The 16,036-nt window shown below is 40.5% G+C and overlaps 1 protein-coding gene across 4 annotated transcripts in view; it reads right to left on the reverse strand.

The window, feature by feature from the left end:
* Positions 1-16,036, reverse strand: part of CYLD (CYLD lysine 63 deubiquitinase) — a 130,140-nt gene that overhangs the window by 53,386 nt on the left and 60,718 nt on the right. For all 4 annotated transcript variants that reach the window (XM_030204334.1, XM_030204333.1, XM_030204332.1 and 1 more), the window contains exon 6: positions 13,410-13,526. In XM_030204334.1, the coding sequence (XP_030060194.1) occupies positions 13,410-13,526 (117 nt within the window). The remainder of the gene's footprint in view (positions 1-13,409; positions 13,527-16,036) is intronic.

The raw sequence follows: 16,036 nt of genomic DNA on the forward strand, positions 1-16,036 counted from the left end.
AGTCTGACTGCAGCACGGATGTGGAGAGACAAGGACTGCCTATAAACACCCAAAAATTATCACGCCAGATGGTCACATTAAAAAAAGAATTTCAGCTTATGCGCCAGGATATATGCGCAGCAGTGGAGGACAGTAAAAAAAGATCTGAATGTACTGTGCAAGAGGCAGGAGGAGGAGATCAAGAAGAAGTTGAAGGGATGGGAAGCACAGGTAGCTTGATCCAGACTTTCAAAGATCTGCAAGCTCTATGGAAGAAAGTGGGTAAGTGTCCAAGATGGCGGCGTAAGTAGATGCACTTGTGGGAGCTCCTGAACCCTGCTCGTTTTTAGCGCAACTGAGTTCTCTCAAACCCGCGATGGGTAAGAGGAAAGGGAAGCCTGGCTTACCTATCTCCACGGGAAAGGTTGACCCACCTCCGCTGCGCCAGAAGACGTTGCAGGAATCAGGCCTTTGAGTGCTTGGAACCGGAGGCAACACTTTGGGAGGTCCGGGAGATCTTGAAGACCGGAGCGCAGAGGGAATCTCGTTGAGCCCTCCACAGATAGCAGCGCCCCCCAGACCAGGGGTTGAGGTGAAGACGACGTGGGAGCGTTTAGCAGAATCCGGAAGTCGGTCCCCTGCAGGCGCGGCTGGAGACCCCGTCGCTTCTTCGACGCCGGTGAGAACAACAGCTCAGGCAGGTTCGCTGTCTGAAGGGAAGCCCGGCGAACCCCTGTGGAACTCTGGAGGGTTGATTAAACCACCGACTGTTACACTTGACTCATTATGGGAAGCAATTCAAGGCTTGAACATCAATTTGCAGCAAATTTCAGGTATATTGAGGGGAGAAATGACTGAACTAAAGCAAGACCAAATAGTAGTAAAATCTGAAATTGCAGAACAGAAGATCAAAATGGAGACTTTTGATAAAGACTTAGTAGCAGTGAATTCTTTATCCTTGACGTTGATAAATAATAGTAACCTCCAGCAGCGGGAAAATAGAATACCTAGAAAATCAGATAAGAGGCAATAATTTACGATTTCTTAATTTCCCTAAAGCTCCCCTTACTCCAGCTTTAGATATGCTTAAAAAATATTTCCTTGAGGTATTAGGTATCCCCCTCGAGGGATTACCACCTATTACCAGGACACAATATATTTCGGGTGCTGTTTTGAGTAAGTTGCCTATAAAGCCCCAATCTGAGGTTAACTTGACAGAATTTCTAGAGCAATCTCTGGAGGTAGTTACTGAAAGAACTACACTGCTGGTTACATTTGCTTTAAAATTAGATCGGGACAATATATTTAAACTTTATTTCAGACACATGAATTCTCCTTTTCTCGGATCAAAAATACAGATATTTCCGGATCTCTGTAGAGAGACTCAAAAAAGAAGAAAGCAGTTTTTGACTTTAAAAGAGAGGGTTCTCCGAATAGGAGGATCCTTTATATTAAAGTTTCCTTGTAAATGTTATATTTCCTTGAATGCTGTTAATTACTTTTTTTTGATCCAGTGAAGTTAAATGAGTTTATTATAACTAAAGAACAATCGCTGTGAATTCCTTGATAGCTTGCGCTTATCCCGGCTGTGATGCTGAAGGTTCTACCTACCCTCTTTTTTTTACCTTTTTTCCCTTATTTTTTATTTCCTAGATCTTGGAACAAATAATTTGTGGACTAAATAAGAGATGTTTTTCCTTTTTGTGATATTTACTTAATATGTTAATGTCTGAAGTGTGTATCTATGTACTATTGCATATATATAAATTTAATAATTCATAAATAAAAAAATAAAAAAAAAAAGAAGAAAGTGGAAGATCTACAAAATAGATCTTGATGGAATATTTCTGCATCTGTGGTGGTTGTGTCCTCTCGTAAAATCCTTCTGGGAACAAATTCAATCCATCATCTCTCTGATACTGGGCATCTCTTTTCAGATTTCTCCTAAGATATGTCTTCTGAAAATACCTCTGAACGTAGACAAGCACAGTTAGAAAGGCATACTCAGCTGCCTATACGCAGCAAGGACAACCATTGCTTCCAAATGGAGATCGAACAATCCTCTTTCCATTGCTAAGTGGCACCAGAGACTGCGATATGTTATACTAACGGAAAAGCTCAAATGAACTCTTATGAGCAATAAAGGGAATCGTTACAGCAAACCTTAGATTTAGTGTAATGTTTAAAGGGCGTGGGATTTATAAAATATATTCTGATTACGGTTATCATTATGCATGTGTAGAAGTTATGATAAATGAAATGGCATTTATTTAATACTAAAAACTTCAGTAAAATACAAGTTAAAAAAAGAAAAGAAAATTTGTTGACTGGAATGCTGGTTATGTTTTGCGAAGGCAGTCAATTATCCCATTCCTTGTTTTGGTTGTGGAGCCGATAGGGACTTCTGGGCCCTCTGCTGTCTTAGATGAGAGTGAGATCCCTGTTTTGTCTGGGAAGAGCGAGAGACAAAAGAATACTTACAGCTTTAAGAGTTAATAGGAACGATGCTCCTGAGAAGGAAGATAGTCTTGAGAAAGCAAAAGTAGAAAAGAAAAACAATGCACCATATTTACTTACCTCTGTTATAGCAATAACACTATTACTTAGGAAATACATATTAAATTAGCAATAGCATGTGTTATTTTCCAATAAACACAGCTTAATGTGAGATTTTTTAAAAATGCAACACGTTCAATAATGAGGTCCAAAGCACGCAAATATATGTAAAGCAGCTCAATATTAAGCAAAATTAATAACAGCTTGTGTTAATCTTCCTAAGGTGGTGTTATCTTTCCATGAAAAACAAAGTTTATAAGGTTTAATAAAAGCTTCATTATTCATTTCTTTCCTCTCTCTCTCACTCATTCCATAGGTCCATTGTCTCTTTATACTACCTCTTAAGCCAGGCCCTTTAAATACATCACACATCTCTTCCCTTCTAACTGATCCCATAGAAACCCCCTTTTAGCCCCATGAGACCAGGCAGAGATATTCCTGTGACAGCTGGTCCATGAGGCTGACAGCCTCCAATATGGCTCCTGTTCCCATACAAGCATGAACCCCCTCCTTGGAAGGATCTCAACTTGTATAATTCCCATCTCTTATCAACCGTGGATGAGGGGTTTCAATGAATGTTTAACCCAGCCCAGGATGACACAGCCCCCTGGTATGATCAACAAACCTTGCAAGGAAGAGGGTTTCTCCAGTGGCCCGTGCACATCCCACAGCCTTTTCTATGCTCAGATTGATCAACACAAATTATAAAACTGGAAAATGAGGAAAATCGCGTGATCTGATTACAGCATTGAAAGCCCAATTTATAGAAGTCCATCCATGCTGCAACTGACCCTGGTCAAATCACATCTCCATGCACCTCCATCAACTCCACTGTAATAGAGCAATTATAACACCACTCCTTCTCACCCTGTGCCACTGGAAATTGTAACACAGAATGAGAGCAATAAATGCCATCAGACTGCCAGATGCAGGAATGGTTCAAGATTTGTTTCTGAAGTATGCATTACACTGTAAAGAATATACACATCAGAATCTGAAAGAAGCTATATAATAAACACATAAAACCCACAAGAAACAACAGTTTCAGATGACTGGTTTTATACATGAACTTTGGTTTATGTGCCTTCATTATTTTGCCACCTGTTGCTTACTGTATGATTTATCTTTTTCAGCTTTGTTTTTTTATTTAATATGTTGCATTAATCCTTGCCTCTTCACATTGAAGTGATTTTATAAACTGCACATCTTTCTTGCTTTCTTTTCCACCACTTTTCCCCTTTTATAATATCTAGATAGATATATGCTGGACCAAGATCATGCATATGACGGGAGGGGGTGCTAAATCATCAGCCTCACAGATAAAAGACGAACCAGTTGCTTTTAAGTGATTTTTTTACTCAAAATTTCTCAACTTATTTCCAAGTAATATACAGTATATGCAAGTGGGTGCGGTTTAGGTGAGGTTGTGAGGCAGAAGTGGAATGCACATCTATGAGCACCAAAATCAATGTTGGGATTTATACCTGCTCCCAGGCATGTCTAGGTTTCATAAAAGTTGTGGTTTTGGGTAGTCCTCTACAAATGAGATTAGGGGAGGGAGCCCCCCCTCCCCAATCTTCCTCCTCCCATATGAAATCAATAATGATGTACGATTGCGGGCTTTGTACCAAATTGAGAGACAACGAATGTCTAGATTTCCAAAATGATATCCACATCTATGTGACACCACTTCCACGTGTACGTTCTGAAATATCATCATACACATGTAACTGCCGACATTTAGATATGTATGTTAATGTTGCCTCCATTGATGTTGTAGGTATTGCCATTTGTAAAATAGGTGCTACTGCCACAAATAACTAGCATACAGGCATCCATTCCTGCATATATTTTAGAAAAGGTTCTGCATCAACAGAACCTATTCTAAAATACTACTAGAATTTGACACGTCTCAGTCTGGACATCTCCATTCTAAAATGGATGTTGAGATCTGCCTTTATATGTTCCAAAAGGAATCATAAGACAGCAATAAGAATCAATGTTAAACAACAGACCATTATGAAGCAGAAGTTTTCCAATAATAGAGACATTCTGACATAGGGAAGAGCAAGGAAATCATTTTTGCTGCAATTAAATTGTTCATGGACTGCTGCCCAGTATTAACTAATAAAAAGGTCATCAAGAAACAGTGGAGTTGGTATTCAAAAGCATTTACACAGTCAATATTGGACACTATAGGGGACGCGGGAGCCGTTGGCTCCCGATGCCATCGCCATAACGGACTGTGTTCTGGCATGAACTTTTCGGCCGTCATATCATGGGCTGCTCTGGTCATCTTCGGGTCGATTCTTGCTGCTTTCTGCCGCCACCAGCGACACTGAGGGTGGCCGATGCCGGGAGGGTTGGCGTTCAGGCCCGCAGTGCTACGGGGAGTTTCAGCTGCAGCGGACTCGAGCGAGGATGTGCTGCTGGTGGAGGCGTTGGGTGGCGAGTGCTGTCGGGCACAGTGCGGGGTTTACGGGCCGTGCTTTTTGCAGCAGACACGTCGCAGGAAAGCCAGATGTCCTCATCGCGGGAGGAGCCCCGGCGGCCGCGGAGCTGCCATCTTCTCAGCAGGAGTGGAGCATGGAGTGGTGAAACCGAAGAAGGGCTGTGCAATCCTGGCTCCGGCCCTTAACATGGCAGAAGTGCGAAGTCCTGGGGTCCAACTCATCCATGAATCCAGCTTGGTGGAAGAGAGTCACCTGACTCTTTCAACTTCTCCTGCAGCCTGCTTTTTCGCCTATCCTGTCGCTCCAATCTCATCTCTTCTCAACCTCCCAGGGCTGGCATGGGAAATACAGGGGTTCAGCCTTCACCTTGGCCCTAGATGTCACCTGTACTCCTTCTTGCCAGCATATTTGGACCAAATTGGCCTTTTATACCTGTCTTGATGTACCTCCCCTGATCTGGCCATTAACTTACAGTGCATTTCCCTTCCCTTCTCCCTCTGATCCTTCTGCCCCCTATCCTGTCATTGAAATTCTAATTGTAATTTTGTTTCCTCAGTTCATTGTAAGCCGCTTTAAGGCTGCTTTAGTGGTATTAAGCGGGGTATAAATGTTCTGAATAAATAAATAACTGTTGTTGGGTTTTTTTTTTCTTAAATGGAAATCCACAAATCACATAAATTTGTATAAACAAGTGATGCCTACCGAAAATGTGTATCTGCTTAGTAAAAAGGAGGAGTCAGGGTATTCTGGCAGCAAGACCTAAATGTATCCATACAGCAGCAATAATCAGCCACTATTCCCTAGATTCATAGTGCTACTTAAGTTGCACACGCAAATCCAGTCATATTCTGGATTTGCGTGTGTAACAGTTAACAAGCCAGTCAGCACTGATAATTGCAACTTACTGAATTATTGTTTATGTTTATTCAGACTTGATGAATCACCTTTTTTAGCAAATAAATCAAAGCGATTTACAAAATAATGAAAAACACAAGAAAAAGGAAAAGAACACCACAAAATATACAGGAAAGCAACAGTCACACCAAGAGTAATTAAAATAAAACTACATAACTACCACTACTGTATACTCCTCAGGCTCAAAAAACCGCAGATGCAGAAACACATTAAATAATTGAAAAAAGACTACCTTAAAGTTTTTTTAACGAAGGCTTTGCTCTTAAATGTAAGGGGAAAATTGTTCCACAAAAATGGTGCCAAAAAATAAAAAAACACTTCTTCTTGTGCATTCATAATGGGTCTGTCTTGGGCTAGGTAAAACCAGTCTATGGTTGCTAAGCATGCGTAGACAGTGTGACGGAGTGTAAGGGGTAGTCAAAGATGCAAGATAATCAGGTAAACCGTTATGAATTGCTTATGAGCTAATGTAAAAACTTTCAATTGAATTCTTAAGTGAAGAGGTAACCAATATAATTTCAGCAGCAGAGGCATTAACATGATCCGAACGTCTAGCGTGACACAATAAACGAGCTGCTGTATTTTTTAAAGTTTGAAGGCATTCTAATATAGAGAGTGGGAGACCAGCATAGAACACGTTACAGCAGTCCAGCTGGGAACAAACATGCTGATTTTATCCTTCGAAGAGCAAAACAAAACCCAAACCATTTAAGAACTGCATAAATCTGATTAGAAAATGACAATTTAGAATCAATCAACACACCCAGATATTTGAAACAATCAACAGGAGTTATAGGTTCACCAAATAGTACCGGTGTTAAAGAGGGAACTGAGCTTTGGCCTGTTAGCCAACAGACAGTGGTCTTTTTCAAGTTTAAAATTAGGTGACGTTCAGAAAGCCAGAGAGAAACTCTATCCAGACATGATCGTACAGGAGACAAATCAAGAGCAGTAATCGATACACAGTGGTAAAGTAAGTTATCATCTGCATAAAAATACGTAGTCATTCCCAAAGAATGAATTAAATGTGCTAGAGGGTTCAAAAAGATATTGAGAAGAGCCAGAGAGAGTTTAGACCCCTATGGGACTCCACAAGATATAGAGCAGACATTTGATTGTTCACCCTGACTAAACACTCTAAATAAGTGGTCCTTTAGAAAAGAGGAAAACCACTTCAAAATGTGGCTGACAAATCGAGTAAGACAGCTAATGCAATCAGATCTTCATCAAGTTTAAGATGAACTTTGTTTAAGAGAAAGGTTAAGGCTGGTTCTGTACTAAAATCTATCCTAAACTCTGATTGCTGTAGATGAAGAATCAGTGATGCTTCCAAGTGATCCTGAAGTTGTAAGAAAACTATATTCTCAATCCATTTTATTAAAAACAGCAAATTAGAAATGGGATGATAACTGACTAACATGTCAGGATCAAGACCAGAATTTTCTCAAAATGGGACAAATTATTGCAGCATTAAAAGAACTAGGGATGTAACTATTTTCCAAACTGCTTGAAATAAGATGATGATCTATCGGGATAAGGTTTAACAAAGGTACTTTAAACCAAGAGGAGGGCAACGGGTCCAGGATGCATGTAGTAACACTCATTCCCATAAGGGTTTTTTGCAATAAATCTTAAGATGGAAGGCTAAAAGAAGTCCACTGAAAATTAGGTGATACCATGGAATCTGTAATAGACACTGGTCAGGAATTAACAAAAACAGATGTCAGTAAAGTTATATTGCTGATAAAATATTGAGTAAGGGAATTAGCAGAAGGCATAGTAAATGAATTCCGCGCTCATGGAGATTGTGTCAATGAAGAAAAAAAACTCCAAAATTAAGCTGAAATAGTAATCTTTTTTAGCAAGTTTCTACTAATATGAATAATACCGTTGTGCACTTTTAAAGGCCTGACGACTATCAGAAGACCTCCTTTTATGCCATAACCGTTCTCTCCACCTCAGATGCTGTCGACACTAATTGGCATTAATTAGAATTTATGCACAGAACTGTCTAAGCACATTCTATAGCATGATGTTCAAAAGTTGTAAGTCACATAGTTGAAACGGGGCGCAGCCATGGGCATGGAATGGGTGGGCCGTGGGCATTTCTAAAATCTATGCGCGTTGTTACAGAATACACCCAGTCTGCGTGTAATTTAAGTGGCAGCATTTACACCATAAGAACATAAGAGTAGCCATACTGGGTCAGACCAATGGTCCATCTAGTCTAGTATCCTGTTTCCAACAGTGGCCAAGGCAGGTCACAAGTAACTGTTATGATTGTGGTCAGAACCCCTCTCAAACTTACCTTTTTCCTGGTGGTCAGCTTCTTAGCTGGCTTCTGTTTCCTTTGTCTGTCCTTTCTGAGCTAGCTCTGTCTCTCTATGCTGGCAGCTTCCAGCAGAATGACTGTAATTGTTTCACTATACTACAGCTGTGTGTATGGACTGAGTTAGCGCTACCTCTCTCTGGGTGTACTGGCTTCAAGGTGCTGCATTGGTGTGGGTTGGGCCTCTCTGGGTTTCAGTGTGCTGTCTGCCTGGGTCTAGGGAGTGTGACATCATCAGGGAGGGCCTTGATAAGGAGGTGGTGTTCTTCCCTTCAGGGCCTTTGCAACATTTGCGTTTGCTACTTGCTTTAGGTCCAGGTTAGTGTTAGTGCAGTGTGCACTTGTGACTATGTGTTTAGCTTTCCTGCTTTTCCCTTGTGGTTCCCCTGCTTTTTCCTCTTGGTGCTTTGCAAGCATTACTGTGTGTAGGGCTTTGGAAGCTCTGTTGCTGATAGTGGAATGGTGGCCTAGTGGTTAAGGTGATGGACTTTGGTCCTGGGGAACTGAGGAACGGAGTTCAATTTCCAGCACAGGCAGCTCCTTGTGTGACTCTGGGCAAGTCACTTAACCCTCCATTACCCAGCCGCATTGAGCCTGCCATGAGTGGGAAAGCGCGGGGTACAAATGTAATAAAAAAAATAAAAATAAAAAATAGAAGTATTTCAGGGTTTGGTGTTGTTAGGAATACTGCCGATTTGGCTGTTGGGAGCATTGCAGTCTTTGCTGTCTGTGTTTGGTGCTTTGGAAGCACTTTTGGCTTACGTGTTTAGCTTCCCCGTTTTTCCCCTTGTGGCTCCCCTGTCTTCCCTTTTAGTGCTAGGAGCTCTTCTGGTTGTTTGGTGCGTGGGGGCGCCTTAGTTAGTTTAGAATTGTAGAGCTGCTGTAGGTTGGTGTTTTGGAAGCACCTTTATTAGCTTATGTGTTTAGTTTCCCTGCCTTTCCCTTGTAACTCCCCTGCTTTTCCTTTTGGTGCTGTGAGAAGCACTCCTGTTAGGTCAGTGCCTAGGGGCACTCCTGTTAGTATAGGGCGTAGGAAGTCCTTTTGTTAGTTTACTGTTAGGAATACTCCTGTTGGTTTAGGGCGTGGGAGCACTTAGGTCAGTTAAGGATATAGGAGTACTTCTGGTTTCCAGTTCTGGTCCCTGTGTCATCCGGTATCCGGTAAGTCCTGCCGGCCACTCAAACCCAAGGGCTCAACCCTTGGGGGGGCAGTGGCTAAGTGCAGGTGAAGCTGTATGGACCAGTCAAGTGTGCTCCAGTCTTGGGTGTTCCAGTCCGGTGTGTTCCAGTCCAGTGTCCTCCAGTCCGGGGGATTCCAGTCCAGTGTTCCAGTCCTGGGTCCTCCAGTCCAGAGGATTCCAGTCCAGTGTTCCAGTCCTGTGTCCCCCAGTCCGGGGGATTCCAGTCCGTGTGTTCCGGCTCGCTGGGCGGTGCCTGCAGTCCCTGCCGGTGCCTGTGTGCTTGCCCAGCGTTGGTTGGTGGGTTTTGCCTGCTGCTGTCGCTCCTCGTCAGCAGGCCAAGGGCTTACGTTTGCTCCAGAGCCCGGCCCCGCAGGCTCTGAACCTGAGAACCTGACAGTAACTGCCTGTGACTAAATTATGTATTCAATAAACCACCCAGAAATTTAGGCTTATTCTAAAAAGTACTCCTAAATTTAGGTGTACTTCATAGAATATGCCTAGGCATATTTTATTTCAGCGCCAATTTTTTAGGCTTGATATATAGAACCTAGTGCTATCTGCATCATTTTATCCATCTATTAGGGAGACAGCCGAAAAAAGTAATACTAAGTTTAAACAGATATGTGGTGTGGCAACTTAAATGGATAACATCACATATTCTGTGGTACTACCAAAACAAATAGGACCACTGAATATCAGACATAATCTTTATGGAGTAGCTAGCTTGCAGTTATAAGAGGGCTAGAAATTTTAAAAATAAATAAATATTGCGTCCAGTATTTTTTTTAACATTATAATCAATTTTTCCTCTGGCCTTACTGAATAACTTCATCTTGGCTAGTCTAATCTTTTTTTTTTTTTTTTTTTGCAATTTAAAATATAAACACAAACAACAAAACCTTGCACAGAAAATCTGCTTTACATATAAAAGAACACAGTGAAAGAAAAACATTAGAAAACCTAATTCTACATGTATAAAGGCACTGTAGTCCACAATATAGGGGTACATGATCGCTATAATTTTGAGAAGCCGACAATAGGCAATCAGAAAAAGAAGAAAAGTGGAAAGCAAATCGAACATCTTTAACCTAAACTACCCTATGATCTAGGAGTTTCCCAAATCAAAAAGTGATATAACTGAACAGGATTTAACAACAACAACAACAAAAAGATAGGTGACATTATTCAAAATTATAACACATTTACAAGGATTGATATTCAACACCTCCTGTCTCATTACAAGAAATTATTTCCATTTCTCCTATGTCCATCTAGACAAGTCAAGAAATAGCCTAACACTGTCTCCCAAAAGAGTGGCAGAGGATACTTGCCTCAAATAACACCCAAGTAAAGCATCCCTATCCTGTAAAAAGACAAAAGATACTAACAAAATAGCCCTAAAATCAACCTCAACCTGAGATCTTTCCAATACAGCAGAGATACTTAAACTGTCACATGACAATTCTGTGGCCAAATGGACCTCTAAATTGTCTCCCTGAGTTGATGATCCCGGTAAGAAATATATTTTTTGTAAAGGTGGTAATCCATTTTCAAGATATTTGAGAACTTCTTTCAAAAATCTGTAAAAAGTATCACAAATTAGGAATAGTTTTAGCGATAAAAAATTCAATAGACTTAGATTTAATGCCTTAGCCCCATTTTCTAAGTACCAAAATGTCTTGCTGTACTTGGCTTTCCACAGCCCTTATTATTTATTTAATTTTATTTTGTTACATTTGTATCCTACCTTTTGCCACCTATTAGTAGGCTCAAAGTGGCTTACATAGTTCCGGAGAGAAGGTTACAGACTCCGGTGTGAACAAATACAGTGTAGGAGTATAGTAATCTTAGCGGAGATTGGGTGGCGATGCTGGTAATTGGGAAACAAAATGGGAGCTGGGCAGACTTCTACGATCTATGCCCTGATTGTGACTGAATGGATAGGGATGGGCTGGAATGTAAATTTTAAAGGGCTTCGACGTTAGCTCCAGAACTTAGTACAAGAACAGTGCTGGTCAGACTTCTATGGTCTGTGCCCTGAGAATGGCAAGGACAAATCAAACTCGGGTATAAAGTATCACATACCATGTAAAATGAGCTTGTCTTGTTGGGCAGACTGGATGGACTGTACAGGTCTTTATCTGCCGTCATTTACTATGTTACTATGGTTCATACCAGCCAGACACTTTCAACAATTTCTTGTCCTAAATTTCCAAATCTGGAGGTAAAAGTTTTAATAGAAGAGGAATTAGCCACCAAGGGATCAATAAACACACTCTATGAAGGGTTTCCACCATGGACCATATTGAATCCAATGTTATTTCTGTTGGTCTTACCAAAGCTGGAGTACAAGAAGATCTTCCAGGTCTCCCCATAAAGTCGGGCCAACACTTCCACAGACCTGCGAGGGCTCCTTTTGTTGCATCAATGCAGCTCTAACAAGGATAATCCCTTCTGGTGCTTAACTGCAGCTGGACTCTCCAACCACAGCCATTACTGAGCTCTGAACCCTCCTCTGCCAGACAAGTGCCACTACCTTCCAAAGCCTTTGCCGATGCAGTGCTCAGGATACTGGATTGACCTGGAAGTGAAGCAGGGCTTTGTGGGCTAAGCAACACCTTGCCCTCCATACCAGGGCTTCTCACAGCTCCAGAAACAGCAGGGACGCCCAAATCAGATGTCATCATCAAAAAAGCTGCTATCAAGGTTTGCCTAAAAGGCTAGAAAACGGGGAACAAACTCTTGGCTTTTCCTCTGCACTTAAGCACGTCAGCAAGGAAAAATATTCAGGCAAGATCCTACTCAAGAGCAGCCCTAGTGAGCATCTCGCCCCCACACCATCGTGGCCACATCCAAGTTAGTCTAGTCTTATTAGTGAAACATACTACTATCTTTCAAAAACTATATTTAGTATAGTAGATCTGTTCATCATATTCCTACACCTTGACTTTTTAATGTTGTTTAAATCTTTTCATTATCTTTTAAAGCAGTGCTTCTCAATCTACTCCTCAGGGCACTCCCAGCCAGTCAAGTTTTCAGGATATTTAAAATGAATATGCATGAGATATATTTTCATACCAAGGAGGCAATGTATTTATTTAGATTTTGCTCACACCTTTTTCAGTAGTAGCTCAAGGTGAGTTACATTCAGGTACTCTGGATATTTCTCTGTCCCAGGAGGGCTCACAATCTAAGTTTGTACCTGAGGCAATGGAGGGTTAAGTGACTTGCCCAAGATCACAAGGAGCAGCATTGGGATTTGAACTGGCCACCTCTGGATTGCAAGACCAGTGCTCTAACCACTAGGCCACTCCTGCAATCAATCTCATAAATATTCATTATGGATATCCTGAAAACCTGACTGGTTGTGGTTTCCCCAGGACTGCATTGAGAACCACTGTTTTAAAGAACCAGACAGAGTTTTAACCACATAATTAGTCACCATGTTTACAATCGACACATCACTACTTACAACCTAGTTAGAGCACTATATGGTCCAAGTAAACAGTGAAATACTATTCAGTACCCTGCCTTTCCGCCCTCCCTCCACGATAGAGAACACACACTTCAAAACAGAATCACATATTTGATCGTAGTTCAAAAGTACAAGAAAAAGAACAGAATAGCAGTGTTAATTCCCTCAGATATGACAGAAGCTTCTCTGAGGATGTTATAGTTTCAGTGTCCTGTGTGAAGACTACTGCAACTCCATACAATGGAGGAATGCAGCCCAGATCTTCCAGAAATTTGCAACCTTATCTTATAATTCAGAAGTTAATTTCTCCATCTTAAAGATACCCCAAACTTTCCGCAGCCACTCTAAATAGGAGTTCCGCTCTTCCTCCAGATCCCTGGCTACAGTGTTTCTTGCTATTAATACAAGAGGTAGTACATTTTGAGTGGGCTTGGAAGGTTAGAAATCATAACCTGCCCTTAATAAAAGTATTAACCCATTCCTATAATGACAGGTATCACAGGCTGTATAATCATTATTACCTTCATCTATATACCAAGTATTTTTGGATTTCAGCTGCAGTTGAGAATCAACTGAATTGCCATTCAACGTGTAATAAAATTCAGATCTGCTTCTGTTCCCAGACTCAGGGTTAGATCCTGTCAACAGAAAGTGTATAACTGTTGTTAAATATCATTACATTGCATTATAATACTTAATACTGTATGTGTCCTAGAACTGTGATCATTAGTTGCTCTGTTTCTCAAAGATGTAACATTTCCATATGCCATCATTCACTGCAGTTTAGCAAAACACGTTGAAATACAAACTATGAAAGAAAATCCTTAGCAAACCTTTTTTACACTTCCTAGAGCACATTGTTTTTGAACTATCAAAACATATTCTTTGTTTCTTCAGCATCATAAACATTTTCTTTAAAAATATTTTTAAAAAGCTAATATTTTACTTCTCTCCCTGTCCATACTGAAGAATTTAAAACATATATTAACACAAAGCCATGTTCCAACTGCTTCGAGTCAAAATTTTATTACAGTTAAAAAAAAAAAACAAGTTGAAAAGTGCACACAAAGAACAAAAACAATTCACTACATTTACACACCAATTGTATACCTAAACGTACAGAATTTTGATTTTTGAAAGCCTAAGTGTACACTGTCCTGCAAAAATGCCAGTAGAGCATTTAATTGGCATTCTTTAAATATGTGCTCAAATGGCATGGACAAACCAAACAGAAGAAACAATCCATCGCAGGTCAAACACAACAGGAAAAAACAGCAGGGTTGACGGAAACAACTAAGCAGTGGTGGTCACACAAAAGAACTTTATTGCTTCAACAGAGGTTTGACTCAACTTGAGCCATGTTTCAGCTGTAGAGAGAAATGGCCATTAAACCCTACCCTACCCTCTGTTTTCTGTCCAATAACCAATTCCTAATCCACAACAGACCGTTGTCTCCTATCCCATGGTTCTTTAAATGTTCTCTGGAGTCTCTCATGAGGAACTTTGTCAAAAACTTTCTGAAAATTTCATGTATATTTCTGTATAATTTTGTATTTCACATTTTAAAATTTCTATGTTTTTATGTATTGTGTTTTATTATTTATTCCCTTTTGTAATTTTTATTTATCATATTTTTTGTTTGTATAGACTCCTGAAGAAGGCTCTACAGTCAAAACATGGCTCGTGTTGAAGCAATAAAAATTCTTTTGTGTGACGACCACTGGTTAGCTGTTACTTCCACCATCCCCACTGTTTCCTCAAATGGCAGAGTGCATATTTGAAAGGGGGTAATTCATATGGGCGGGCAATATGTAGAGCAGACACTCAGGCTGGCAACTTATGGAAGACTAAGTTGCCCACACAGCCGCTATATTTAGGCACCCCCATTCATGCTACCCCCATTGAAGGTGTAAATGGGGGGCGCATAAACAGACATGCCTAAATGTTATGCCAGTATTTTATAAGGACACTTCGGTGCCCAAGTATCAATACAGAAAAGACTCTCATCCCATGTTACCAGGGTGACTAAACAGAAATGCCTTATTATAGAATTGTCCCCATATCGCCGGATTCTATATATTGTGCTTGGCATTCCACGCCGAAATCCAAGCGTATTCTGTAACAATGGCATCACTTAATTGGCTTAACAAGCCAATCAGCACTTAACAAGCACTAATTGGCAATAATTAGAATTTACATACACAACTTGCTAAGTGCATTCTTTAACGCACAGTGCCTACATTCTAATGGGTGGAGCCAAAAAGGGGTGGGAAAACAGGCATTTCATGGACATTCCAAAATGTATGCGCACGGTTATAGAATACAGCCCTCTGCGCCTAAATCAACATGCCAGTATTTATGCCATGTTTTCCTTGGTGTTAATGGATGTGCTTAGTTCTAGGTGCTGGGATATCAACTAAGCATATTCTCTTTACCGAGCCTAAATCCAGGCGCCGCTTATAGAATACGGTTGTGGAAATTTATTCCGCGCAGATTTTTCAGGTGTCATATATAGAATCTAGCCCATAATGTGTGATAAAATGACATGTTTCCCCTTCCTTCACTTGCAAACTCATGCATATCTATTCAAGAACTGGATATGAAAAGACTCAGTAAAGTTTATTTTGTTAGAGTGACAGGGCGTGTGTCCATGTCTTCTGCATACAGATGAGCAAACGTACCAATGGCACCATTCTAATAGGTGTTATCACTTGGGCAAACTACATCCCAAAATATTAGCAATGTACTTTAATACAAAAGGGAAGAAAAAGAAGCAAGATGGAAGTATAAATAAGGACTATTAAGAGAATGTTTGGGAATTTTAAAAGATAAAAGACGAGTTTTTGAAAACAAGAACTTAAGTGAGGCCATTAACATAAGGTAAGTTGGATTCAAACACAATTGAAAAAAAATGGCATAAAATAAAGAAGAAACATGGCATTCAGAAGATAGCCAGCCACTTGGGGTACAGGTTAAAAAATGCTACATCAATGACTTGAGCAACCGAGGGAGGGATACATTTGAAACATCACTGGGAAAAAGAATGCTGCACAATAGATGGGATTTAAACGTTCCAGTAGTTAAAGTTTGTTCTGATGTGATATTTGTGTGGCTTTGTGGGTTCTCTATCTTATGAAATGTGTTAATA

This window comes from Microcaecilia unicolor, chromosome 5 (assembly GCF_901765095.1).
Source record: "Microcaecilia unicolor chromosome 5, aMicUni1.1, whole genome shotgun sequence".
NCBI lineage: Eukaryota > Metazoa > Chordata > Amphibia > Gymnophiona > Siphonopidae > Microcaecilia > Microcaecilia unicolor.